Genomic DNA, 26,668 nt, shown 5'->3' on the forward strand with positions numbered 1-26,668 from the left:
TTTCGAACAGTGTTGTCCTTAATCATGCATACATGGGTACTGACACAGCTCTCTTAAATACCCTGCATAAAACTCCACCCCTAGTGACATCATATTTTACACATCAACATATTTGAACATTTTTAAAGTGACAGTACACACTTATAAAAACATAGTTAATACCCAATCCTTGTTTATTCCATTAGGTATCCTAGTTTCTAATTTACAAATCCGAAAGGATTCTCTTTGTTTGAGTCTCTTCTCCCTATGGTGATGTGTAAACTATGATGTCACTAGGGGTGGAGTTTTATGCAGTTTATTTAAGAGAGCTGTGTCAGTACCAATGTATGCATGATTAAGGACAACACTGTCCGGAACGTCACTCTTGTTGTTTGCACATGAATAAATCCTTAAACTGATTCCTGGTGCTGCTGCCATTTTTTGCTATGATACTACATATGGGGCTTAGGTGTTAGGTGTTTGCACATGAATAAATCCTTAAATTGATTCCTGGTAAAGTTGACAACAATCCCAGGATTTTGCTCTCCCTACAGGGGTTCCCTGGATAAATTAAAAGGACAACCTTTAGGGAGAGGCTGTGTAAATAATGTTAACACATTATGCATTCTTTCATTATTAAAAACCTATCTCACAACCAATTTAACTGTGCCACATATTACTCACCTCAAATAACTTTCTCCACTCCCTCTTTTCCTCTCCACTCCCTCCCTCCTCTCCCTCCTTTTTCTTCTCTCTCCCTCCCTTTTTTCTCTCTTTCCCTCACTCCCTGCTTTCTCTCCCTCCCTCCCTTCTTTCACTCACATATTTCCATCTTTCTCTCTCCATCTCTACCTTCTTTCTCTCCCTCCCTCTCTTCTCTCCCTCCCTCCCTCCCTTCTTTCTCTCTCTCTCTCTCTCTCCCTTCTTTCTTTCCCTCCCTCCCTTCATTCTCTCTCTCTTTCTCCCTTCCTTCTTTCTCTCTGTCCCTCCCATGTTTCTCTTTCTCCCTACTTTCCCCCATTCCTTCTCTCTTCTACCCTCCCTCATCTCTCACTTCTCTTCCTCCTTCCTTTATCTTTTCTCCTTTCCTCTCCCACCCTCCTTTCTCTCCTCTCCCTCTGTTCTCTTCCTCTCTCCATTCTCTCCTCTTGTCCTGATAACTGTATGTCTAAAAGAGTAATTTTTGTCCATGCTGCAGTTAGGCGTACTGTACTTTTAAGGAGGCCTAGAAGATCAATGAGGCCTTAATGGCAGTAGCTATGTGATTATAGCATGTGGCTTCTTGTGTATTAAGTTACTGAACCTCTTACTCAGCAAATTACTACTTGGACATACTGGTTTGACTTCTGCTTTCCCTGAATATGCTTTTGTATTAACCCCTTGCTTGTGACTGACTTGGTATTCGACTTTGACTTGTTTGTGGACTCTTAGAAGATGAGTTTCTCGGGCACGAAAGCAGTTTGCTTTCTGCTACACTTCTCCCTCCTCTCCTCTACTCTCTTTCCTGTTCTTCTCTGCTCACCCTCCCTCCTCTCCTTGCCCTCCCTTCTCCCTCCCTTCATTCTGTACTCTCCCTCCCACCATTGTCTCCCTCCCTTCTGTCAGTCCCTTCTCTCTTTCTCTTCACTCCCATCCCTCCTTACCTTCTCTCCCTCATCTGCCATCTTTCACTTTTCTCCCTTCTCTCCCTCATCTGCCTTCTCTCGCTTGTTCTCTCCCTCCCTTCATCCTTTCTCTTCTCTCATCTTCTCCCTTATTTCTCTTCTCTCTGTCTTCTTTCCCTCCCTCCTTCCCTTCTCCCACTCCAGGCTCTTTCTTGTCTCCCTCCCTCGCTTGTCTATGCTCCTTCACTCCCACCCTCAATTCTCTCCACCTTCTATCTCCTTCATGTCCTTCTCTCCATCCTCTCCCTCTCTCCTCTCCTTCTCGCCCACTTTTTGAGTCACCAGTTCCTACTAAGAATGTACAAGAGTTTACAGTGTACATGTATATGAGATTGTGCTTGGCTGATAGCTGTCACATGATACAAGGGACCTAAAAATTGAAGAACATTTTGAATATTGATTGAAATCTGCTGCTGTTCATATAAAATTCAGAAAAAAAGTGATATTGCATTGTCTTTTTTATTATGCACTCATTGATTATGAAATACTGTTGCATTTAATGGTCCTTTAAATACAAATTCTATTGTATTTAAGTATGTAGTATGCTTTTAAGCGTTGAATAATTAGAAATTTATTAGTTAAGTCTGCAAGTAACAAATAAATGATTTTATTTTTAATTATCTTACTTATACCTACATCATTGAAAAAGGCAGAACGAAACACATGAGTTAGGCTTTAATTATTGATTGTTTGTTATTTTAAACTTTGTATTTTTGTATTCCTTTAATAATTGATTTTAATTTGTGAAAATAAAGAATTGGCTTTTACTCTTAATTACATTCTTTGCTTACATTGTATTTGGTTTTATTATGGAGCACTACTGGCTGGAAACTATAGGAAAAGGTTATTAGCGAGTTTCCAAAGGATGCGATGCTGGAGAAAAAACAAATGTTTGTTTCACTCAGAAGACATTTTATTTTAATTTATACTTTTACAGTGACATTACATTAGTTTTTTATATAGCAGTATATTTTAGTGATTAAACACTGTGGGCGCGATCCGATATAGATCGCAGTTTGCGGCGCAAGCGAGGGAACCGGTGTCGCCCGCAGTTTCAGCTCGCAACTCGAGCTATCCCATATATGGCGCCGTCAGATGCTAACGTGCCGTAAGTCTGACAAACCAGCGATGTCCAGAAATCTGCGCAAGTACAAATTTCTGGCGTCGCCAGTGACTTGCACCACGTTAGAAACTGCCGGCGCCTATAAAACCTGACTAAAGTCTAAAACACCCGCACTGTCTAACAAGCCTCCCTAACATAGCCCGCACTGTCTAACACGCCTCCCTAACATAGCCCGACACGTCTAACCCTCTATCCGCTATCCCCCCTCACTAGCCTAACAATAAAAAAGCTATTAACCCCTAAACCGCCGCTCCCGTACCCCGCCGCAACCTAATAAAGTTATTAACCCCTAAACCGCCGCTCCCGTACCCCGCCGCAACCTAATAAAGTTATTAACCCCTAAACCGCCGCTCCCGTACCCCGCCGCCAGCTATATTATATCTATAACCCCCTAAAGTGAGCCCCTAACACCGCCGCCATCTATATTAAAATTATTAACCCCTAATGTAAGCCCCTTACACCGCCGCCATCTCTATTAAAATGATTAACCCCTAATTTAATCTACCTACCCCGCCGCCAGCTATATTATCTATATTAACCCTAAGTATATTATAGTTAATATAGTTATTACATTATATATATTAACTATATTAACCCTAATTATATTAGGGTTAATATAGTTACTATAGTATTTATATTAACTATATTAACTCTATCTAACCCTAACACCCCTAACTAAATTTATATTAAATTAATCTAATTCATTTATAAACTAAAATATTCCTATTTAAATCTAAATACTTACCTATAAAATAAACCCTAAGATAGCTACAATATAATTAATAATTACATTGTAGCTATGTTAGGGTTAATATTTATTTTACAGGTAAATTGTTAATTATTTTAACTAGGTATAATAGCTATTAAATAGTTATTAACTATTTAATATCTACCTAGTTAAAATAATTACCCAATTACCTGTAAAATAAATCCTAACCTAAGTTACAAATACACCTACACTATCAATAAATTTAATAAACTACAAACATCTATCTAAAAATACAATTAAATTAACTAAATTACAAAAAAAAAAAAACACTAAATTACAAAAAATAAAAAAAAGATTACAAGATTTTTAAGCTAATTACACCTATTCTAAGCCCCCTAATAAAATAATAAACCCCCAAAATAAAAAAAAATCCCTGCCCTATTCTAAATTAAACAAATTTCAAAGCTCTTTACCTTACCAGCCCTTAAAAGGGCCTTTTGTGGGGCATGCCCCAAAGAATTCAGCTCTTTTGCATACAACAAATACATCCCCCCCCCCCCATTACAACCCACCACCCACATACCCCTATTCTAAAACCACCCAAACCCCCCTTAAAAAAGCCTAACACTACCCCCCTGAAGATCTCCCTACCTTGTCTTCACCACACCGGGCCGAACTCCTGATCCGATACGGGCGATGTCTTCCTCCAAGCGGCAAAGAAGAATTCTTCCTCCGGCGATGTCTTCCTCCAAGCGGCAAAGAAGAATTCTTCCTCCGGCGACGTCTTCCTCCAAGCGGCAGCAAAGTCTTCATTCTTCCGGCGGCATCTTCAATCTTCTTTCTTCGCTCCGCCGCCGCGGAGCATCCATCCCGGCCGACTGCTGTACTACGAATGAGGTACCTTTAAATGACGTCATCCAAGATGGCGTCCGCCGAATTCCGATTGGCTGATAGGATTCTATCAGCCAATCGGAATTAAGTTAGAAAAATCTGATTGGCTGATTGAATCAGCCAATCAGATTCAAGTTCAATCCGATTGGCTGATCCAATCAGCCAATCAGATTGAGCTCGCATTCTATTGGCTGTTCCGATCAGCCAATAGAATGCGAGCTCAATCTGATTGGCTGTTCGGATCAGCCAATCGGATTGAACTTGAATCTGATTGGCTGATTCAATCAGCCAATCAGATTTTTCTAACTTAATTCCGATTGGCTGATAGAATCCTATCAGCCAATCGGAATTCGGCGGACGCCATCTTGGATGACGTCATTTAAAGGTACCTCATTCGTAGTACAGCAGTCGGCCGGGATGGATGCTCCGCGGCGGCGGAGCGAAGAAAGAAGATTGAAGATGCCGCCGGAAGAATGAAGACTTTGCTGCCGCTTGGAGGAAGACGTCGCCGGAGGAAGAATTCTTATTTGCCGCTTGGAGGAAGACATCGCCCGGATCGGATCAGGAGTTCGGCCCGGTGTGGTGAAGACAAGGTAGGGAGATCTTCAGGGGGGTAGTGTTAGGCTTTTTTAAGGGGGGTTTGGGTGGTTTTAGAATAGGGGTATGTGGGTGGTGGGTTGTAATGGGGGGGGGGGGATTGTATTTGTTGTATGCAAAAGAGCTGAATTCTTTGGGGCATGCCCCACAAAAGGCCCTTTTAAGGGCTGGTAAGGTAAAGAGCTTTGAAATTTGTTTAATTTAGAATAGGGCAGGGAATTTTTTTTATTTTGGGGGTTTATTATTTTATTAGGGGGCTTAGAATAGGTGTAATTAGCTTAAAAATCTTGTAATCTTTTTTTTATTTTTTGTAATTTAGTGTTTGTTTTTTTTTGTAATTTAGTTTAGTTAATTTAATTGTATTTTTAGATAGATGTTTGTAGTTTATTAAATTTATTGATAGTGTAGGTGTATTTGTAACTTAGGTTCGGATTTATTTTTCAGGTAATTGGGTAATTATTTTAACTAGGTAGATATTAAATAGTTAATAACTATTTAATATCTATTATACCTAGTTAAAATAATTAACAATTTACCTGTAAAATAAATATTAACCCTAACATAGCTACAATGTAATTATTAATTATATTGTAGCTATCTTAGGGTTTATTTTATAGGTAAGTATTTAGATTTAAATAGGAATATTTTAGTTTATAAATGAATTAGATTAATTTAACATAAATTTAGTTAGGGGTGTTAGGGTTAGATAGAGTTAATATAGTTAATATAAATACTATAGTAACTATATTAACCCTAATATAATTAGGGTTAATATAGTTAATATATATAATGTAATACCTATATTAACTATAATATACTTAGGGTTAATATAGATAATATAGCTGGCGGCGGGGTAGGTAGATTAAATTAGGGGTTAATCATTTTAATAGAGATGGCGGCGGTGTAAGGGGCTTACATTAGGGGTTAATAATATTAATATAGCTGGCGGCGGTATAGGGGGATTAGATTAGGGGTTAATAATTTTTATATAGGTGGCGGCGGTGTAAGGGGTCAGATTAGGGGATAGATAAGGTAGATGGCGGCGGTTTTAGGGGCTCACAGTAGGGGGTTAGTTTATGTAGATGGCGGCGGGTTCCGGGAGCGGCGGTTTAGGGGTTAATAACTTTATTAGGGATTTCGGGGGGGGGGGGATCGCGGTTGACAGGTAGATAGACATTGCGCATGCGTTAGGTGTTAGGTTTATTTTAGAAGATCGCGGTTGACAGGGAGATAGACATTGCGCATGCGTTAGGTGTTAGGTTTATTTTAGCAGCCAGTTTAGGAAGTTACGGGTCTCCAATAGTCAGCGTAAGGCTTCTTACGGCTGCTTTTTGTGGCGAGGTGAAAATGGAGTAAGTTTTCTCCATTTTCGCCACGTAAGTCCTTACGCTGCATATTGGATACCAAACTGCGCGGGTTTGGTATACCTGCCTATGGCCCAAAAAACTACGGGCGACGGCAGAAATATACGCGCGTAACTTCTAGGTTACGCCGTATATGTGATACCAAACCCGCGCAAATATTGGCGTCGCCGGCTTTTGCGGGCGACGATTTTTATCGGATCGACCCCTGTATATCTCTCTGCAAAATATGTTTCAAAAACATTTATTAATATTATGTTAGCAAATGTTGCATTGTTAATAATTTTCAGAGCTAAATTACAAAAAAGCAGGCAGACAATATAAATAATAAAAGAAAATTACAATTTATTTATTTTGACTACACATAATTAAGCATTTTAGTGGGGATTTACATTTTGAGTTTACTGTCTCTTTAAAAGGAAATGAAATACCTCTTGCTGCTGTGTAAAATTGTGCTTTTCCTTCACTCCATAGAAAGGCCCCTATTTAAGAAAGTCTGGCGGACCTGATCCGACAGTGCGGATCAGGTCCGCCAGACCTCGCTGAATACGGCGAGCAATACGCTCGCCGTATTCAGCATTGCACCAGCAGCTCACAAGAGCTGCTGGTGCAACACCACCCCCTACAGACTCGCGGCCAATGGGCTGCCAGCAGGGGGGTGTCAATCAACCCGATCGTACTCGATCGGGTTGATATCCGGCGATGTCTGTCCGCCTGCTCAGAGCAGGCGGACAGGTTATGGAGCAGCGGTCTTTGTGACCGCTGCTTCATAACTGCTGTTTGAAACACAGGGCATCAAGCTCCATTCGGAGCTTGATAGATAGGCCCCAAAGGCTCAAAAGCAAACCCTATTACCTGTAAATTCTGCAAATCAAATAGCTGGTTTAGGCAACTTGCAGCAGTTTGAAAAACAATGTCACATTTGGCTTTTTGGCCTCTCTATTGGACATGGGACAAAGCACAATTCTTACAAAAAAAAAAAACCAAGAGGTATTTAAAGTCCTTTTAAAGTTAAATGTTGTATATAATACTAGTACTAAAGCCCGTTCACACGGGCCATTTTTTGCTGTACATCGGTCCCACCCCTTGCTCTCTCTCCCTACCCCTCTCTTTTGCTCGCTCTCTCCCCCTCTCTTTTGTGCTCTCTCGCTCCACATCTCTTTCGCTCTCTCTCCCCCCTCTCTTTTGCTCTCTCTCTCCCCCCTCTCTTTTGCTCCCTCTCCCCTCTCTTTTGCTCTCTCTCCCCTCTCTTTTGCTCTTTCCCTTCTCTTTTGCTCCCTCTCCCCCTTCTCTTTTGCTTTCTCTCCACCCTCTCTTTTGCTCTCTCTCTCCCCCTCTCTTTTGTGCTCTCTCCCCCTCTCTTTTGCTCTCTCTCTCCCCCTCTCTTTTGCGCTCTCTCCCACCTCTCTTTTGTACTCTCTCTCCCCCCTCTCTTTTGCGCTCTCTCGCTCCACCTCTCTTTTGCTCTCTCTCCTCATCTCTTTTGCTCTCTCTCTCTTGCTCTCTCTCTCTCTCTCTCTCCTCTCTTTTGCTCTCTCTATCCCCCCTCTTTTTCTCTCTCTCTCCCCCTCTCTTTTGCTCTCTCTTCCCCTCTCTTTTGCTCTTTCTCCCTCCTCTCTTTTGCTCTCTCTCTCCCCCTCTCTTTTGCTCTCTCTCTCCCTCTTTTGCTGTCTCTCTCTCCCCCCCTCTTTTTTGCTCTCTCTCCCCCCTCTCTTTTGCAGCTCTCCCCCTCTCTTTTGCTCTCTCCCCCCTCTCTTTTGCCCTCTCTCCCCCTCTCTTTTGCGCTCTCACTCTCCCCTCTCTCTTTTGCAGCTCTCTCCCCACCTCTTTTTTGCGCTCTCTCTCTCCCCCTCTCTTTTGCGCTCTCTCTCTCCCCTCTCTTTTGCGCTCTCTCTCCCCCTCTCTTTTGCGCTCTCTCTCTCCCCCCTCTCTTTTGTGCTCTCTCTCTCTCCCATTCTTTTGCGCTCTCTCTCTCCCCTCTTCTTTGCACTCTCCCCCCTCTCTTTTACGCTCTCTCTCTCCCCCTCTCTTTTGAGCTCTCTCTCTCCCCCTCTCTTTTGCACTCTCTCTCCCCCCTCTCTTTTGCACTCTGTCTCCCCCTCTCTTTTGCGCTCTCTCTCCCCCCCTCTCTTTTGCTTTGTCTCTCTCCCCTCTCTTTTGCTCTCTCTCCCCCCCTCTCTCTCTCCCCTCTCCCCCCTCTTTTGCTCTCTCTCCCCTCTCTCTCTTCCCCTCTCTTTTGCTCTCTTTCCCCCTCTTATTTTCTCTCTTCCCCTCTCTTTTGCTCCCTCTCTCCCCCTCTCTCTTCCCTCTCTTTTGCTATTTCCCCTCTCTTTTGCTCTCTCCCCCCTCTTTTTTGCTCTTTCCCCTCTCTTTTGCTCTTTCCCATCTCTTTTGTTCTCTCCCCCTCTCTTTCTATCTTCTTCCCCCCTCTCTCTCTCGCGACCGTACCCGACCCCGCCCCGCCCCGCCCGGCCCCGCTTCTCTCGACCATGCCCGCTTATGCCCAGCAACGCCCACTTCCACTTACCGTCACCGTGACGCAGCAGATCAGGTAGACTCTAAGGCCAAGTGTGTTTGTCTTTGTGCTGTCTCTACTGCGCATGACAGCTTCGAAACAAACACACTTGGCCTTTTATATTATAGGATGTATATGATTGTCTTCAGACATTTTTTTTTTTTAATATAAAATAACCCAATCAAAATAAAATAAGTGGAAACGTGCAGTAGCAGAGAGCGGCTTGTAAACATCGGCTGCACATCACATGACCCATTTGTATATACATTATTTGTGTATGGCTCAAAGATTTATATTTGAACAAACAAACTCTACAGATATAAAAAGTAACCAATCAATATTTATTGTTATAGTGAAAAAAGAAGAAATCCACTACAGTGTGTATAAAAATGGATATTTAACAAATAAATAAATATCATTCCTCACAAGGAAACCATGAATAACCAAAGAGAATATCAATTGTGGTCTGTACCAAAACCTCATGAGACTGGCGCTGATATTGGTATTTTTGTCAATGGAATATTAATCTATTATGAAACCAGTTAAGTAGACAGAGGTAGTAAATTCAGATACTGTCATTTAGTTTTAACTATAGAAATGAGTGTGCCATGTATTAATCAGTATTTTGCGAATATGTAATGTTTATTTTCCTTGTTCTGGTAAAAGCTTTAATTCGAATTTTCCTGAGGAATTATCCTTAGAGGTACCACAAAAAGTAGTATTTAAAGCAGTCAGACTGATTACCCGGTTAAAGGGATTTTAAACCCAAAATTCTTCTTTCTGATTCAGATAGAGCATGTGATTTTAAACAACTTTCTAATTTACTTCCCATTATCAAATTTTCTTCTTTTTCTTGGTATCTTTTGTTGAAAAGCAGGGACATATGCTTGAGAGTCGGTCCATTTATGCTGCAATATATTGTAGCAGTTTTGCAAGAATGTTATCCATTTGGAAATGAGCTTGATGGTAGCACTATTCCCTGCCATGTATTGCTCCAGATGTCACCAAGGTATCTCTTCAACACCAAATATCATGGAAACAAAGCACATTTGATAACAGAAACAAATTGGAAACCTTTATAAAATGGTATGCTCTGTCTGAATCACAAAAGAATATTTTTGTGTTCCATATCCCTTTAACTTAGGGAAACTTACTTCTATTTCCTTATAGGGGCTGACAAACCACTGGTCTTTGTCTCATTAACTGCAATACTCAGACCATTTAATAATTGCATTTTGTGCTTGGTGGAAGCCATAGTGGTTGTAGCGAGATTTCAAATTTTGTTGTGAAGTAGTATTTTTCTAGACTTCTGTAGTAAGTGACCATTCCAAATATGTGATGAAACCACCTCCAGGATATCAAAGGCTACTTTTAAGTGAAGCATATGTGGATATAAGGTGGACATTATTTTCCTGATTTTTCACATGCACCTTGATAATACGATACATACTTTAGAATCTAGTTTCAGGTGCCACCTGGAAAACAGAAACAGAAATAACAATATGGACTTATAAATCTGAAATATACAATTTTAAAAATATTACTCTATTCATGTTTTAAATAAAAAAGGACCATTGATTATTGAAGTGGATATAATTAATAACAGAAATAAAACAATGAACCGCTCTTTGGGCACAATGCTAAAAGGATTGTCATAATAGCGCTTTGTTATTAAGTTATCCACATTGCAAACATGATTACAGGTGAAATGTTCTAAAGGGTTGAAATCACTGTCTCGCCAAGAGGCGCTTTACTATACTTCACTGGGGGAGGTGAGGGTCTCTGCCACTGGGGGAATGGTAAAAGCAGTATTGCCATGTGCACAAATTTATTTCTTTTATGATTGATGGAGCATGCAATATTAAATAACTTTCCAATTTATTTCTATTGTCTAATTTGTTTCATTCTCTATGCATCCTTTGTTGACAAGTATACCTAGGTAGGCTCATAAGCTTTTAGCTAGCTTCTACTAGTGGAGTACTTCTCCTTCAACAAAGGATACCAAAAGAATTAAGCAAATTATATAATGGAAGTAAATTAGAAAGTTTTTTTTAAAATTGTATGTGGAACCTCTTTTGTTACAATATGATGAAACTTCTACAACCTGTGTGATTGGGGATTGAGGTATATTGCATATGTCTATATGTTGTGTGTATATATATATATTTATATATATATATATATATATATATATATATATACACACAAATATACACTGTACTCAACGTGTTTAGTTCTAATATCGCAATCAAACTATATAAAACAAGTTCTATTTTCATGACATGCTTGAAACGTCTATAACCACAATATTAGAAGTAAACCTGTTCAGTACAGTGGGAACTTATCTTTGGTTTACTGCAAATACTGCAATCGCACTGAAATGAGCATTTTTCTCGGACCTGGCTAATCCTTTCATCATCGGGCCCTTTGTTTGATATGATTTCAATAGATTTCCTTCTTAAATAGGTAGACAAGTGACTGTTCTTTTATGAAGCACATTGCTTTCCAAATTAACATTGTTTTTTTCTGTTTGTCCCTATACGCAACTCTGTGGCCAGTGCCCTTTTTTGTAGATGGCATAACCTAATCGCAGGCTAAGAAAAGGGTAAAAAAATTTAGAACACCTGTGTGGTAAATGGACATAACCATGCCAAGAGGCCGAAAGAGAGGGAGATAAAGTGAGAGAGAAAGCGAGAGGGATAAAATAATATACAGAAGCTAAAATGTAAGTATGCAGATTGATTAGTTAGCTGCAAATAATTGTAAATATATATATATATATATATATATATATATTTTAAAAAAAGAATATTGTTTCTGGACAATTTGAAATAGCCTCTAAACTCCGCCCACTGATGTTGGCACGATCCGAGCTGCATATTGTGCCCAATCACAAAAACGAACACTAGTTGGATTCAGCAGATTATCAATGCTATTCAGCAGAGTGGAATTCAGTTCGGATCGTGACATCATCAGTAGGCAGAGTTTGGCATCCATTTCAAAGTGGCCAGAAACAATATTCTTTTAAAAAAATATTTTTAATATTCCTGCTGTATGATATAAAAAGGGGCACAGGAGGCTATTTATGGCTTAATCTAAGTTAAGACTTTAAGATAACTTAGGTGACTGTCCCTTTAAATTTAAAGTCAATGATAAAAAGAACATGGAGGGATAGAAGCCAATTAAACATCTGAAAGACAAAAGATAGTTAAAGTCGTACTATGTTACTATTTAGGGTTCTATAGTTATCATGAAAACACATTAAACTGAGCAAGGGAATTACGGACTTTATTATAAACTATGGCCTGTAGTTATGACTGAGCAAATGATGATCCAGTTTGAGGATTGCAGACTGCCTGCCCCTTCCAAGATGTTTTTGTGATTTTTAAACCACAATTTTTTTATATCAATGATTGATGTCGTTGAATGCGTGTGGATCAATATTTCTAAGTGTATTGACAATGTGAAATCACAGCTGGTGTTTCGGTGGATGCTTGCTATATAGTGTGAAAGCGATAACAAAATATCTTGGATAATCTCATAAAGGTGTGTGAAAATAGTGTGTTTAATGAAGTAAATGAAAAAAGCAAATAATATCTCTAACTCTCATAGAGGCTTGCTTGAATAAATAATAAGGATATAACTACAATTTAATAAAATATAATAAAATGTATAATACACTCGTACAATATCTAAGACACCGGTGTCTGTTTATAAAAACAATCGATAAATGACTTGATATAAGAACAGTGTTATCTGGCTAACACTATCTATTGAACAGATAGTGTGGCTAAAAATTAATATACAACAATATAACCATTTGCAACTTGAGATGACTTAAGTGAACAAAATGTAGCCAAGTTGAATGTTATTATTGCACACAGTTCAAGTGCCAATAAATGTCGCTACAATAGAGATTGCAGGTAAAATTGTAAAAATGGAATATACACTCTCAGAGGGAAGTTTAAAGTGATGGTCAAGTATGACTAACTACATCTTGCGATCCTAATGTAACTAGCAAAATAATGTGACTTTCATTCATCATTTCGCCATATTCATTCTAGTTTGTGCGCTATCTTATATTATTTTCCTACCTTACTAATATCCATCCTCCTCCCGTCGATTGTCCGCCATTGTTTTTTCTGCTGTCACGTGTTTTTATTATCCAATTACAGTACAGGCCACTCGGGGAATCAGCTCTAAGTAAAAACACCCTTATTCAATTCTGCGCATGCCCTAGCTCCGTAACTGCGGTGAGACAGAGATTAGGATGCGATTACGGAGCTAGGGCATGCGCAGAATTGAATAAGGGTGTTTTTACTTAGCACTGATTCCCCGAGTGGCCTGTACTGTAATTGGATAATAAAAACACGTGACGGCAGAAAAAACAATGGCGGACAATCGACGGGAGGAGGATGGATATTAGTAAGGTAGGAAAATAATATAAGATAGCGCACAAACTAGAATGAATATGGCGAAATGATGAATGAAAGTCACATTATTTTGCTAGTTACATTAGGATCGCAAGATGTAGTTAGTCATACTTGACCATTATCTTAAGTGCAGTTTTCTTAATGCAATCCAGCGATTTGTTAATGTTAGATGTAGATGACCATACATAAAAGTATAAGCAAATGTTCAAGCATATAATCAAATATCCATTGGCTGTAGCGTGAATACAAGGGTACTTCTTTTTTAGATGTAATAGAGAGATTATCAATTGATAAAGGCTTAACAGCTGAAACGCGTAGACGTTCATTCATACAGCTCCAGATCAGAGGATACCACTAAAAGACATACTCCCATAACCAACTCTTTCTACGTGCTCAAATAGCACACACTGAAGCGGTAGGAGTATCAGACGTCCATTTATACATCTATTTATACAGCTCCGGACCAGAGGATATCATCAAACTTACTCCCATAACCAATTCTTTCTACGTGCTGAAATAGCACACATTGAAGCGGTAGGAGTATCAACTAGAAGTTTTCTATTTCAAAAAGTGCGCGCACTTCTATTACCCGACTTTGATTGGATCTGATCCATTGACGGTTCTCAAAGAGGAAGCGGGCTATTCAGGCGAGGACGCCGAAAAAAACAGTGAGTAAATTCACACACTATTCTCCACAAATGTTATTATAACAGCATTATAACACCAGTATTAACTTTCTTGGAAAACGAGGATCTCTCTATTACATCTAAAAAAGAAGTACCCTTGTATTCACGCTACAGCCAATGGATATTTGATTATATGCTTGAACATTTGCTTATACTTTTATGTATGGTCATCTACATCTAACATTAGCTAATCGCTGGATTGCATTAAGAAAACTGCACTTAAACTTCCATCTGAGAGTGTATATTCCATTTTTACAATTTTACCTGCAATCGCTATTGTAGCGACATTTATTGGCACTTGAACTGTGTGTAATAATAACATTCAACTTGGCTACATTTTGTTCACTTAAGTCATCTGAAGTTGCAAATGGTTATATTGTTGTATATTAATTTTTAGCCACACTATCTGTTCAATAGATAGTGTTAGCCAGATAACACTGTTCTTATATCAAGTCATTTATCGATTGTTTTTATAAATAGACACCGGTGTCTTAGATATTGTACGAGTGTATTATACATTTTATTATATTTTATTAACTTTTTGTTATATCCTTATTATTTATTCAAGCAAGCCTCTATGAGAGTTAGAGATATTATTTGCCTTTTTCATTTACGGCATTAAACACACTATTTTCACACACCTTTATGAGATTATCCAAGATATTTTATTATCGCTTTCACGCTATATAGCAAGCATCCACCGAAACACCAGCTGTGATTTCACATTGTCAATACACTTAGAAATATTCATCCACACGCATTCAACGACATCAATCATTGTTATACTGACAGTCAGCTTTAAGCGCCACTAACTATCGTATAGCTCTTGTTTTCCTTTCCACAGTCCGCACTTGTGAGAAGTACGAACAGTTAGTTGGCCAGCACTGTTTTTTCTCCATAGTTCAGTGTACAACCTTCTTTTCCACAATTTGTTTATATGTTTATTAATGTTTCTGTTATTAAAAGCTGACAGAATCTGGAGATTATATGGTGCGTGGGTCAGTGGGTGAGCTTTGTTTTGCTGGGAACAGAAAGTGGATGTGTTGCACTCTCTCACTATTGCTTGATTTAATATGATTACAAATAATCAGTATATTACAGTCACGTATTCACGTGTACAATTGAAAATGAATGCAAGTTTGCCTTATAATATCTTGGTATCATTACATGTTATCACTAATGTGAATAGCAGATCCCACAAAGAATCTTTTGGTTTCTTTACTGCATTTTTTGGGTAATAATTAACGGTAACCTCTTTTTAGCTTAAAAATGATTATTATTATTAACTCACAGAATCTGTGTTGTGAACAGTCCCGTTTATAGATCCATTTCTAGTCTCATTCGCATAGGATGTATCCATTGTCTATAAAAAACAAACAAACAAAAAAACAATCATTGTCTCTTAATGTTTATTTAATTTTAATAAAACAATTAGTGAGAAACCCTCATTTGAAGGTGCCCATTTACACAATTTTATATTGATCTAGTAACACAGGATATATATAATTAAAGGGATACTGAACCCAATTTTTTTCTTTCATGATTCAGATAGAGTATGCAATTTTAAGCAACTTTCTATGTTACTCCTATTTTCTTTTTATCTTTGTTCTCTTGGTATCGTTATTTGAAAAAGCAGGAATGTAAGCTTAGGAGTCAGCCTATCTTTGGTTCAACACCTGGGTAGGGCTTGCTGATTGGTGGCTAAATTTCTGCTTTTTCAAATAAAGATACCAAGAGAATAAAGAAAAATTGATGCTAGGAGTATATTAGAACGTTGCTTAAAATTGCATGCTCTATCTGAATCATTGAAGAAAAAATGTGGGTTCAGTGTCCTTTTCATCTGAATTGAAACTGACACAAAAGACAATAATGTACAGATGCCACTCCTGGTAAGAAAAAAATATTAAGTTACGTTATTTTTCCATGTTTTTTGACAGACATATTGAAAATTATTATCATCTCATCTAAGGCATAAATAATATAATACAGATTATTTAATAAAGGAAATTAAACATAAATATATAAAATATAGTTAAATGGAGTTCAAAAATATAGTTAAGTGGAGTATAAAAATATTAGCTCTATTATGCATTAACATTGAGCACAATCTATACTATAATTGCGTTTGTAATGTCCGTCGCTGTCGGCAGTTGCGCACGCATACTCAGGCAGGGTGGTGAAAGAATCCACCGAAAACACCGCCCGCACGAAGTATAACAAAAAAAAACGAACCTCCCACACGAAGTATTAACACATACACCGCAAACCCACACATCGCAAAATAATAAAGTAATTAACCTCTTAATCCCTTAACCGCCAACCACCCACATTGCAATAAACCTAATTACCCTATTAACCCCTAAACCGCAAATCCCCCATATCGCAATAAACCTAATTACCCTATTAACCCCTAAACCAAAAAACACCCACATCGCAATAAACATAATTAACCTATTAACCCCTTAACCGCAAAACTCCCACATCACAATAAACATAATTAACCTATTAACCCCTAAACCCACACATCGCAATAAACCTATTTACCCTATTAACCCCTAAACCGCAAAAACCCCACATCGCAATAAACCTAACTAACCTATTAACCCCTTAAACCGCCAAAACTCACAATGCAAATAACTAATTAAATTACTAAACCCCCTAATCCAACACCCCCTAAATTAACACCAATTACCTAAACTAAAAAATACTAAAGTTATAAAATATAAAAAAAGCTAAGATTACAAAAAATAAAAAAGGCTTACATTACAAAAATAAAAAAACAAATTACCAAAGTTTACAAAATTAAACCTAATCTCTATGAAAATAAAAAAGCCGCCCAAAATAAAAACACCCACTAATCTAAGAATAAATTGCCAGTAGCCCTTAAAAGGGCTTTTTGCAGGGCATTGCCCCAAGATAAACAGCTCTTTTGCAAAAGAAAAAAGTCTAAATCCCCCCTAACAGTAATAACCTCCCCACCCACCAAACCTCCCAAAATAAAAGAACCTAACACTAAAAAACTTAAACTACTGATTGCACTGAAAAGGGCATTTGTTTGGGCATTGCCCTTAAAAGGGCATTTAGCTCTTTACAAAATGCCCACCCTAATCTAAATGAACTCCCCCCAAAATTCTTTTAAAAAACCTAAGTCTAATCCCCAGGTTGGTTCTCACCGTTCCTGAAGTCCGGAGGAGAAGGTCCTGTCCCAGTCTTCTTCCAAGCGGTGACCTCTTCTTTCTTCTTCCAGGAACATCGCGGAGCGGAGGGTGGAGCTGAAGACTGATGATCGTGGAGCTGAAAACCGGCGACCCTGGAACTGAAGACCGGCGATCATGGAACTGAAGACTGGCGACCGCGGAGCCATGGAGGGCGGAGGATCCTCTTCTTCCGATCGCCGCCGTACACTGAATAGTGAATTCAAGGTACGCAATTAAAGATGGCGTCCCTTAAATTCCTATTGGCTGATTTGGTTCTTCAATTTCAAATCAGCCAATAGGATGAGAGCTACTCAAATCCTATTGGCTGTTCAAATCAGCCAATAGGATGAGAGCTACTGAAATTCTATTGGCTAATCAAATCAGCCTATAGAATTTCAGTAGCTCTCATATTATTGGCTGATTAGAACAACCAATATGATTTGAGCAGCTCTCATCCTATGGGCTGATTTGAATTTGAAGAATCAAATGGGTAGTTTAGGTTTTTTAGTGTAAGGTTTTTTTTATTTTGGGGGGTTTGATGGGTGGGGGGGTTTTACTGTTAGGGGGGACTTTGTGTATTTTTAATGTAAAATAGCTGTTTATCTTGGGGCAATGCCCTGAAAAAATCCCTTTTAAGGGCTACTGGTAGTTTATTCTTAGAGTAGGGGAGGGTTTATTTTGGTGGGGGGGGGGGCTTTTTTATTTTCATAGGGACTAGGTATAATTTTTTAAACTTTGGTAATTTTGTTTTTTTATTTTCTGTAATATTAGATTTTTTTCTTTTCTGTAATTTTAGCTTAATTTAAACTTAGGTTTAATTTTTTAATTTTGGGGGGTTAGGTTTTTTTTTCTTAATTTTTTTTTTAGATTAGGGATGGGCAGCAAAAGAGCTGAATGCCCTTTTAAGGGCAATGCCCATACAAATGCCCTTTTCAGGGCAATGGATACTTTAGTTTTTTTAGTGTTAGGTTTATTTATTTTGGGGGGTTTGGTGGGTGGTGGGTTTTACTGTTAGGGGGGACTTAGAATTGTTGGTAACTGCAAAAGAGCTGTTTAACTTAAGACAATGCCCTACAAAAAGTCCTTTTAAGGGCTATTGGTAGTTTAGCATTATATTAGGGGGTGTTTTTATTTTGGGGGGGGCGTTTGTTTTTTTATTTTTCATAGGGATTAGGTTTTATTTTTATTTTTGGGGGGTTTTAGACAAGTTTTTTTTTTTTTTTTTTTTTAGTTTAGGGATGGGCGGCAAAAGAGCTGAATGCACTTTTAAGGGTAATGCCCATACAAATGCCCTTTTCAGGGCAATGGATAGTTTAGGTTTTTTAGTGTTAGGTTTATTTATTTTGGGGGGTTTGTGGGTTTTACGGTTAGGGGGGACTTAGAATTTTTTTGTATTAACAACACATAGACTGCCCTCTGGGAATGCTTACCAACTAGTCAATAGTATTTCTATTTTTGTGCTCGTAGTAAAAGTAAAACAATATTTTTTTTTATTGCTCGAATGATAGCCTAGAGCGCCTAACATCTACATGTCAGATAGTGCGGGTGCGCTCAAACTCACATAATAGACTCTAGTAGAGCACCAAGTGGGTGAGCTAAGATAATTGTGCGCAAGCAGTTCACGTAGTTGTGTACAATTCTATTAATAATAATAATGGTTTACTTCAGTTCTAAGAAATATCTACATTTTACAGTGGGTTTTTTTGGATTGCGGTAGAGCGTTACACCTAACTCAACTCTTGTAAATTAAATACAATGATTGGGTTAATAGCCCTCCCGGCAATATCAATTAAAAGTATAAGGTGCGCTAAAAAAGTTTCAGGCATGTAAAGATGCTTTGATTAGAATTTTTAACTATCCACTTGAATGTGAGACTGAGCACAAGATAACACGCCCAGTCCTATCGATTGTGCTCCATTTGTTACATAGTTCTTATATAGACGTGGCCAAAAGTATTGGTACCCCTTCCACTTTTTTAGGAAAATGCTAAATTTTCTCTGAATTAAGTAAAAGTATTTAGTATCCACTATTCTTTATTTCAAAAGTAATAGAACAGAAACTTTACTTTTGATTTATGACTTCACATATTACAAATGAGAATGGCACAGTTAAACAAATGAGAATGGCATAGGCAAAAATATTTGTATTCTTATCCTAATATTTCATAGCACATACTTTGGAGACAATTATTGCAAGCACTTTCTATAGCTCTGAATAAGATTTCTAAACTTTTCAACTGTGATTTTGGCAAACTACTCCAGTTCTCTCAAGTTTGGTGGGTGCCTCTTCCCAACTGCAAGTTTCAGCTCTTTTCACAGATGTTCAATGGTATTCAGATCTTAAATCATAGAAGACCACTTCCAATGTTTTTTTCTTGTCCATTCTTGGGTGTTTTTTTGAGGTATGTCTCAGGTCATTATCCTGCAGGAGGACCCATCACCTGCGACTGAGATCCAGCTTTCTGACACTGGGTAATACATTTTGCTCCAGAATGCCTTGATAGTCTTCTGATTTCATTGTGCCCGGCACAGATTCTAGGCACCCAGTGCCAGAGGCAACAAAGCAACCCCAAAACATCACTGAGCTTCCTCCATGTTTCATGGTACGGATGGTGTTCTTTTCTTTGATAACTTCGTTTTTCCTTCTGTAAACATGGAATTGTTATGATTTGCCAAAAAGCTCTACTTTTGTTTTGTCCTCCTAGGTTTACTACCATGGAGCCCATTTTAATTCAGACTGCGATGGATGGTGCGACAGGAAACTGTTGCACCTTGAGCTTCAACATTGGGTTGAATTTGTCCTTGGTTCTTTCTCCACCATTCAAATGATCTTTCTCATCATCTTTGGGATGTTAACTACAGTCCCATGTGCCTTAAACATCTTAATAATATTAGCAACAGTGCTCACAGGAACATCCACCTCTTTAGAGATGGTCTTGTAGCCTTTAAGTTGATCATGCTTGGCTATTACCTTCTTTCTAAGCTCCTCAGACAACTCTCTGGTTTTTCTTATCTTTTAAAATGGTTAATTTCTCTTAAAAAATCTTACACTCTATAGTACTTCAATCCTCTAATAACCATTAACAAATAAGAACCATTAACAAATAATATGTGGGGGTACCTAATATCTTACATGATAGATTATCAAGAGATTCCTTCAGAAGAAGAAGGACCAAAGTTAAGATATGTATAGGTACTCACTTAATACAATAATCAATAGCAGCAATATTTCAATTTCCAAACAGACCTTTATATCCGAAGGAAACAAATAAAATGTAACCTTTACTATACATAGATAAAAACAAAGCAAAAATAAAACATGCTTAAAAAACAAATAGGGTATATAAACAATCTTGAGACTGCAAGAATTTGAAGAGAGTTACAATTTTAAAGGTAAATTAATGATTACAATAAAGGTTACTGCATACTCATCCCACTAGGGAGCCTTTCGCTATTCAATTACGACTATGATTTTGTGAATTCCTCATGTTGAAAGTAAATGCGATTAGTACAGTTATACTCAAAATAACACCATCTAATAAAAATGATATATAAAAAATATTGCACACAAAGGTTATAAGGGCTCAAACATATGAGGCAGGGAAATGGCTTTAACATTGAAATACATACATATACATGTCTAAATATGTATATGTATGTATATATATATATATATATATATATATATATATATGTGTGTGTGTGTACAGATGTATTTATATGTGTACTTATATATTTACAGACATATATACACATATAAACACATAAATGCATATGTATACATAAAATAGACATATATATATATATATATATATATATATATATATATATATATATATATATATATATATATATGTGCATTGGAGCCCTTTGCAGTGAAGTAGATGAAATCATGAAAAATAATTTTTATGCAATATTCATATTTAATAAATGTTTTAACTATGTATTTACTGTAAATATTTCACATTCCAATATTCTGCACATAGCAGAATATGTTCAAATTATTTTTAAATACATATTCCTATATATATCTGTTTATATCTATACCTATATATAAAATTATGTAGATATATAGGTGTAGATATATATTTTACCAAAAAAACATCATATATATATAGAAATAGGTATTTATGAATAAATAGAACATATTCTTCTATGTGCAGAACATTGGAATTTGAGATATTCATATTTACATGTCAGGTTAGCGCACATGGGAATAGTTTTGGTGTTATTTCTCCATTGACTTCTATGGTGGAGTAGGTTATCGTGCGCTCGATATTGTAAGTTCAGCTTTTTGCGTGTGTTTGGTTAGCACGAGAGTGATAACTTTTTAACTCTTAATACCAGCACAACCCTATACGTGCAAAAAGTTTACTTCTTGCACAATTATCACTCTAGCGAAAGCGCTAAATAGCGCTCCACTCGTAATCTGGCCCAAAGTGTGACATTAAGTGTAATTGAATTAGTGCATCTATCTATACTGTTGAAAGCATTTAATTTAGCAAAACAGATAGGCATGGGTACCTGTAATTTATCATGTTCATTTGCAGGATTCGTTCCATTTTCCTCTAGCACATGTAAAACAGCATCATGTACCGAGAGAAAAAACATAGACGTATTTATGTCATCATCAAAAAATTTACACTTTTTTAACTTTTCAAAAAGGCCACCTAAGAAAAAAAAAAAAAAGGAAAATAATAATGTAAGTATATTATCTATAGTAGTAGACAATTCAGGAACAAGTAGTAACCATTTTTATCCTGTACTGAAGTATTTAAAGAGACACTGTATTGTAAAATACCAGCTTAAATGTATACCAGCTTTAATGTATTAAATATATTGGAAATTGCTCCTTTAGGTTTATTTGTTTGAAATAACAGTTTTTGCTCATTAAACCCACAACCCATTTAAATGTACTGAGCTTGCAGAAATAGCAGATATTCTTATCTATAGATACAAAGGTCCTCTGTTTCTTCTTATTTCCATACTATTCTTTAGAGAATACAGCATTGTTTATAAATAGGTGGTGTGTTAAACTGGCAAAATCATTTTTTTCAAATGACAAAATAAAGGTAAAAAAGTTATTTTATTTAATACACTCCAGTGGATAAACTGGATCATTGGATCAGTACAATGTTTGCCTGCATATGGAGCATTGCAGCAATTAAAGGAATACAAGATTAGAATGAGATTCAGCGATGTTTACAATGAAAAAATACTAAAATATACATTTAAAAAAAAAAAAACTTGTGGATGTCTCTTTTGTAACCAATCGAAATGTAAGATTTAACAACATATTAAAAGAACAAAAGGAGTCAAAGTTTTTGTTTGTCTCAAAACAATCCTGAAGGCCTCCTATATTAATTGCTTAAAGAGACATAACACCCAAACATTTTATTTCATGGTGTAGATAGAGCATACCATTTTAAACAACTTTCCAATTTATTACTTTACTCTAATTAGTTTTTTCTCTTTGTATCCTTTGTTGAAAAGCATAATTAAGTAGACTTAGAGCAGCAATGCATTGCTAGGAGCAAATATATGCTGTACCTCTTGTTATTGGCTCGCCTGATATGTTAAGCTAACTGCTAGTGCTCCTCCATAAGCAATTTTGAAAGTTGTTTCAAATTGTATGTTCTATCTGAATTCTGAAAAAATTGGGTTTTTATGTCCCTTTAAGTTGTCCTTATATTTACCAATCAGCCTGGTCACAGTGCACCATTTTAAATGTTTCTATAGTAATATTTTCCTAAATGATATTTGTACTTCTTGTGTATGTATTTCAGTAAAAAAAAAAGTATCTACAAAAATAGTAGGTTTTTATAAATCATTTTAAATAAAATGGTATATTCAGTATTTGGCTTAAATCTATGATTTTTTTTTATAGCTCTGAATTCAAATTAAACATTTACAGCATTTTGCTGTAACATTACAATACTTTAAAATTTCTTCTGCAAATCCCTTTTTTTCACCACAAATGATTCACTAATATTATTAATGAATACTTACTTTAATAAATAATAATAATACTTATTATTATTCCCTGATATTTCAAACTAAACTTGGTCTTTATCTGAAACATCCCAATATATTTGTCTTTTGGTGACATTTTTTTATTTAATTTATACATAAAATAAAAATATTAAATCCAGATAGAGAACAGGTTACACTATAGCATCCTAATCATAGTTTAAAAAAAAAGGCTTTTTAAAGAAAAAGATTATACTGACTGTCAACTCCAGTAATGTAGATATTTACATCAACCTTGATGAATTCTTTTAAGATCTGGTGAAGACAAAAAAAGATGTAATTTTATCAAATAAGTGATACATCTCAATAACAAAGGATTGACATAGGTCAAGATTTCAATCCAGCCAGTATACTTATATGAAAAAGTTTCTCTGGTCTGATAAGACATTTTCAAAATTTGAGACATCCTAATCAATATATTAAAAGGAGATGATACCCACATGTTGAAGCACTTGAAAGTGATGCAGCAGATCTGTAAAAAGCTGACTAGAAAATATCACATGACCATCTTTTTGTAAAAAAGGAAGATATTTTACCGCAAAATGTCCTCATTAGCCACATCCCATTGTAATGGAACTTTAAGCAGCCAATCAGGATGCTAGTCCTGGTACTTGCAAGGGAGCATGCATCTGGCATGTGCAGACACAGTCACATGATTTACCTCCTTAGTTTAAAGGGACATGAAACCCAAACATTTTCTTTCTTTAGTCAAATAGAGAATACAGTTTTTAAAAAGTTTCCAATTTACTTCTATTATCAAATTTGCAAAATGCTCATGTTATTTTTTGTGGAAGAGATATCTAGATAGGTAGCTTACACATTTCTGAAGCACTACATGACAGGAAATAGTGCTGCCATCTAGTGCTCTTACTAATGAATAACAATGTTGCAAAACTGCTGCCATACAGTACAGCAAACGTGCACACTTCTGAACTTGCCTTGCTTTTTAACAAAGGATACCAAGAAAGCAAAGATAATTTGATAATATAAGTAAATTGGAAAGTTTTTTAAATGTATATGTTCTATCTGGATCATGAAAGTTTTTTTGGGGATTTTATGTCCCTTTAAGGAAGTTTACTATGAAATCTATGAAGTCTATGCTGATTGGCTGTTTGTTTTTTTCGTCATGCACCTCACAGTAGCTGAAGGTTAACTGTTCACTTAGCACTGACTATTTTAAGATAAAGAAATGTAATGTTAAAATATCTTCCTTTTTTACATAGACATGCTCAGGTGTTATTTTCTTTTTTTACAGATATGCTGCATAACTTTCAAGTGATTTGGTATTATGTCCTCATTTCAGTATTTCTCAAATATCATTATCTGGTCATTTCAAGGTTCCCAAGTCATCTAAATAACATTTACAGACACTTAATTCTCATTTGCACAATTTCACATTAAGGTCCCTTTAAAAAGTTAAAAAGCTAACAAAATAAATATTGACACTAACATGTTTTTACTTATCAGTTTACAGAACATTTGGTTAACATGGTGACACATTAATGTTTTATAAATTAAACAATAATCAATTATCAATTTGCTAAAAAAAAAAAGGGTTAAACATGTATAGGTGTAATAATACAACATGAAGCTGTTACATTTGTTTTATATAAGCCAAGACAATATATTGATTTAAGCTGTGCCCTTTAACTATTGGGTTATTGTTTCTGCATACAAAAACACAGAAATATCTTGGATATATTAATGTCCCTTCAAGGTACATAAGAAAACCAGATAATACTTATCAATGACACATCTACAAAAAGGTGCTAGCCAATTCACTAAATAGTTCCGTGATGGAAAACTGCTTTAAAAGTAAGAATTTTCTTTAAACAGTAAAATGAATAATGGATAGCAATAATGACAAGATGTATTTTCACCCCTTAAATTTCATGTTATTAGAAAACCAAGTAATTTCTGAAATCCCCAGAGCTCGACATAGGTATAGGACCATCAAACCTGTGACTAGCAAGTATAAAAGTTTCCTTTTTACTCATATTGAAGGGGTATGGAAGCAAAAGATCCTAAGGGGCCTAGTTATCAAGCCGTCAACCTCAAATACGCTGGAATTCCGCAGCGTATTTGTGGCGAGGCTGATACGCCTTAGTTATCAAAGGCTCGAGACCGGCAAAAGTAGAATTTTGTGACGTAAGCATCGATCCGCCGGACTCAGTCCGACACAGATAGATTCTTACGTCACTCCAGATGTTCCGCACACAAGTGCGGCACATTCTCACTACTTTTGCTAGTTATCAAAAAACTAGCAAGTACGCTCGGCACTTTTACGGCCCAGCATACCTGGTTTTCAATCCGCCACCCCTGGAGGCGGCGGATCCCATAGGAATCAATGGGAGTCTGACCATAGCGAAAGTACAAGTTCGCTGCTGACAGACATCCCATTGATTTCTATGGGAGCTGTCTACACCTAACACCCTAACATGTACCCCAAGTCTAAACACCACTAATCTTTCCCCCCTACACCGCCACAACTAAATAAATGTATTACCCCCTAAACCGCCGCTCCCGGAGCCCACCGCAACTATAATAAATGTATTAACCCCTAAACCGCCGCTCCCGGAGCCCACCGCAAGCTACTCTATACATATGAACCCCTAAACCGCCGCTCCCGGAGCCCACCGCAACTATAATAAATGTATTAACCCCTAAACCGCCGCTCCCTGAACCCGCCGCAACCTATATTAAATGTATTAACCCCTATCCTGCCCCCCCTACACCGTCGCCACCTATAATAAATTTATTAACCCCTAATCTGCCCCCCTACACCGTTGCCACCTATAATAAATGTATTAACCCCTATCCTGCCCCCCACTACGCCACCGCCACTGTAATAAAATTATTAACCCCTAAACCTAAGTCTAACCCTAACCCTAACGCCCCCCTAACTTAAATATTAATTAAATAAATCTAAATAAATTAACTCTTATTAACTAAATGAATCCTATTTAAAACTAAATACTTACCTTTAAAATAAACCCTAATATAGCTACAATATAAATAATAATTATATTCTAGCTATCTTAGGATTTATTTGTATTTTACAGGCAACTTTCAATTTATTTTAACCAGGTACAATAGCTATTAAATAGTTATTAACTATTTAATAGCTTACCTAGCTAAAATAAAGAGAAATGTACCTGTTAAATAAATCCTAACCTAAGTTACAATTACACCTAACACTACACTATACTTTAATAAATTATTCCTATTTAAAAATAAATACTTACCTGTAAAATAAACCCTAAGATAGCTACAATATAATTAATAATTATATTATAGCTATCTTATGATTTATATTTATTTTACAGGTAACTTTGTATTTATTTTAGCTAGTTAGAATAGTTATTAAATAGTTATTAACTATTTAATAACTACCTAGCTAAAAGAAATACAAAATTACCTGTAAAATAAATCCTAACTTAAGTTACAATTAAACCTAATACTACACTATCATTAAATTAATTAA

The 26,668-nt window shown here is 36.6% G+C and overlaps 1 protein-coding gene across 1 annotated transcript in view; it reads right to left on the reverse strand.

The window, feature by feature from the left end:
- Positions 1 to 9,849: 9,849 nt before the first annotated feature.
- LOC128664978 (chloride anion exchanger) overlaps positions 9,850 to 26,668 on the reverse strand; it is a 136,452-nt gene continuing 119,633 nt past the window's right edge. Inside the window, exons 17-20 of the mRNA XM_053719759.1 lie at positions 23,385 to 23,439; positions 21,679 to 21,824; positions 15,250 to 15,321; positions 9,850 to 10,314 (exon numbers count right to left, since the gene is read on the reverse strand). Coding sequence (XP_053575734.1) covers positions 10,291 to 10,314; positions 15,250 to 15,321; positions 21,679 to 21,824; positions 23,385 to 23,439 — 297 coding nt within the window. The 3' untranslated portion in view covers positions 9,850 to 10,290. The remainder of the gene's footprint in view (positions 10,315 to 15,249; positions 15,322 to 21,678; positions 21,825 to 23,384; positions 23,440 to 26,668) is intronic.

The sequence above is a fragment of the Bombina bombina genome, chromosome 6 (genome assembly GCF_027579735.1).
Source record: "Bombina bombina isolate aBomBom1 chromosome 6, aBomBom1.pri, whole genome shotgun sequence".
NCBI classification, from domain to species: domain Eukaryota; kingdom Metazoa; phylum Chordata; class Amphibia; order Anura; family Bombinatoridae; genus Bombina; species Bombina bombina.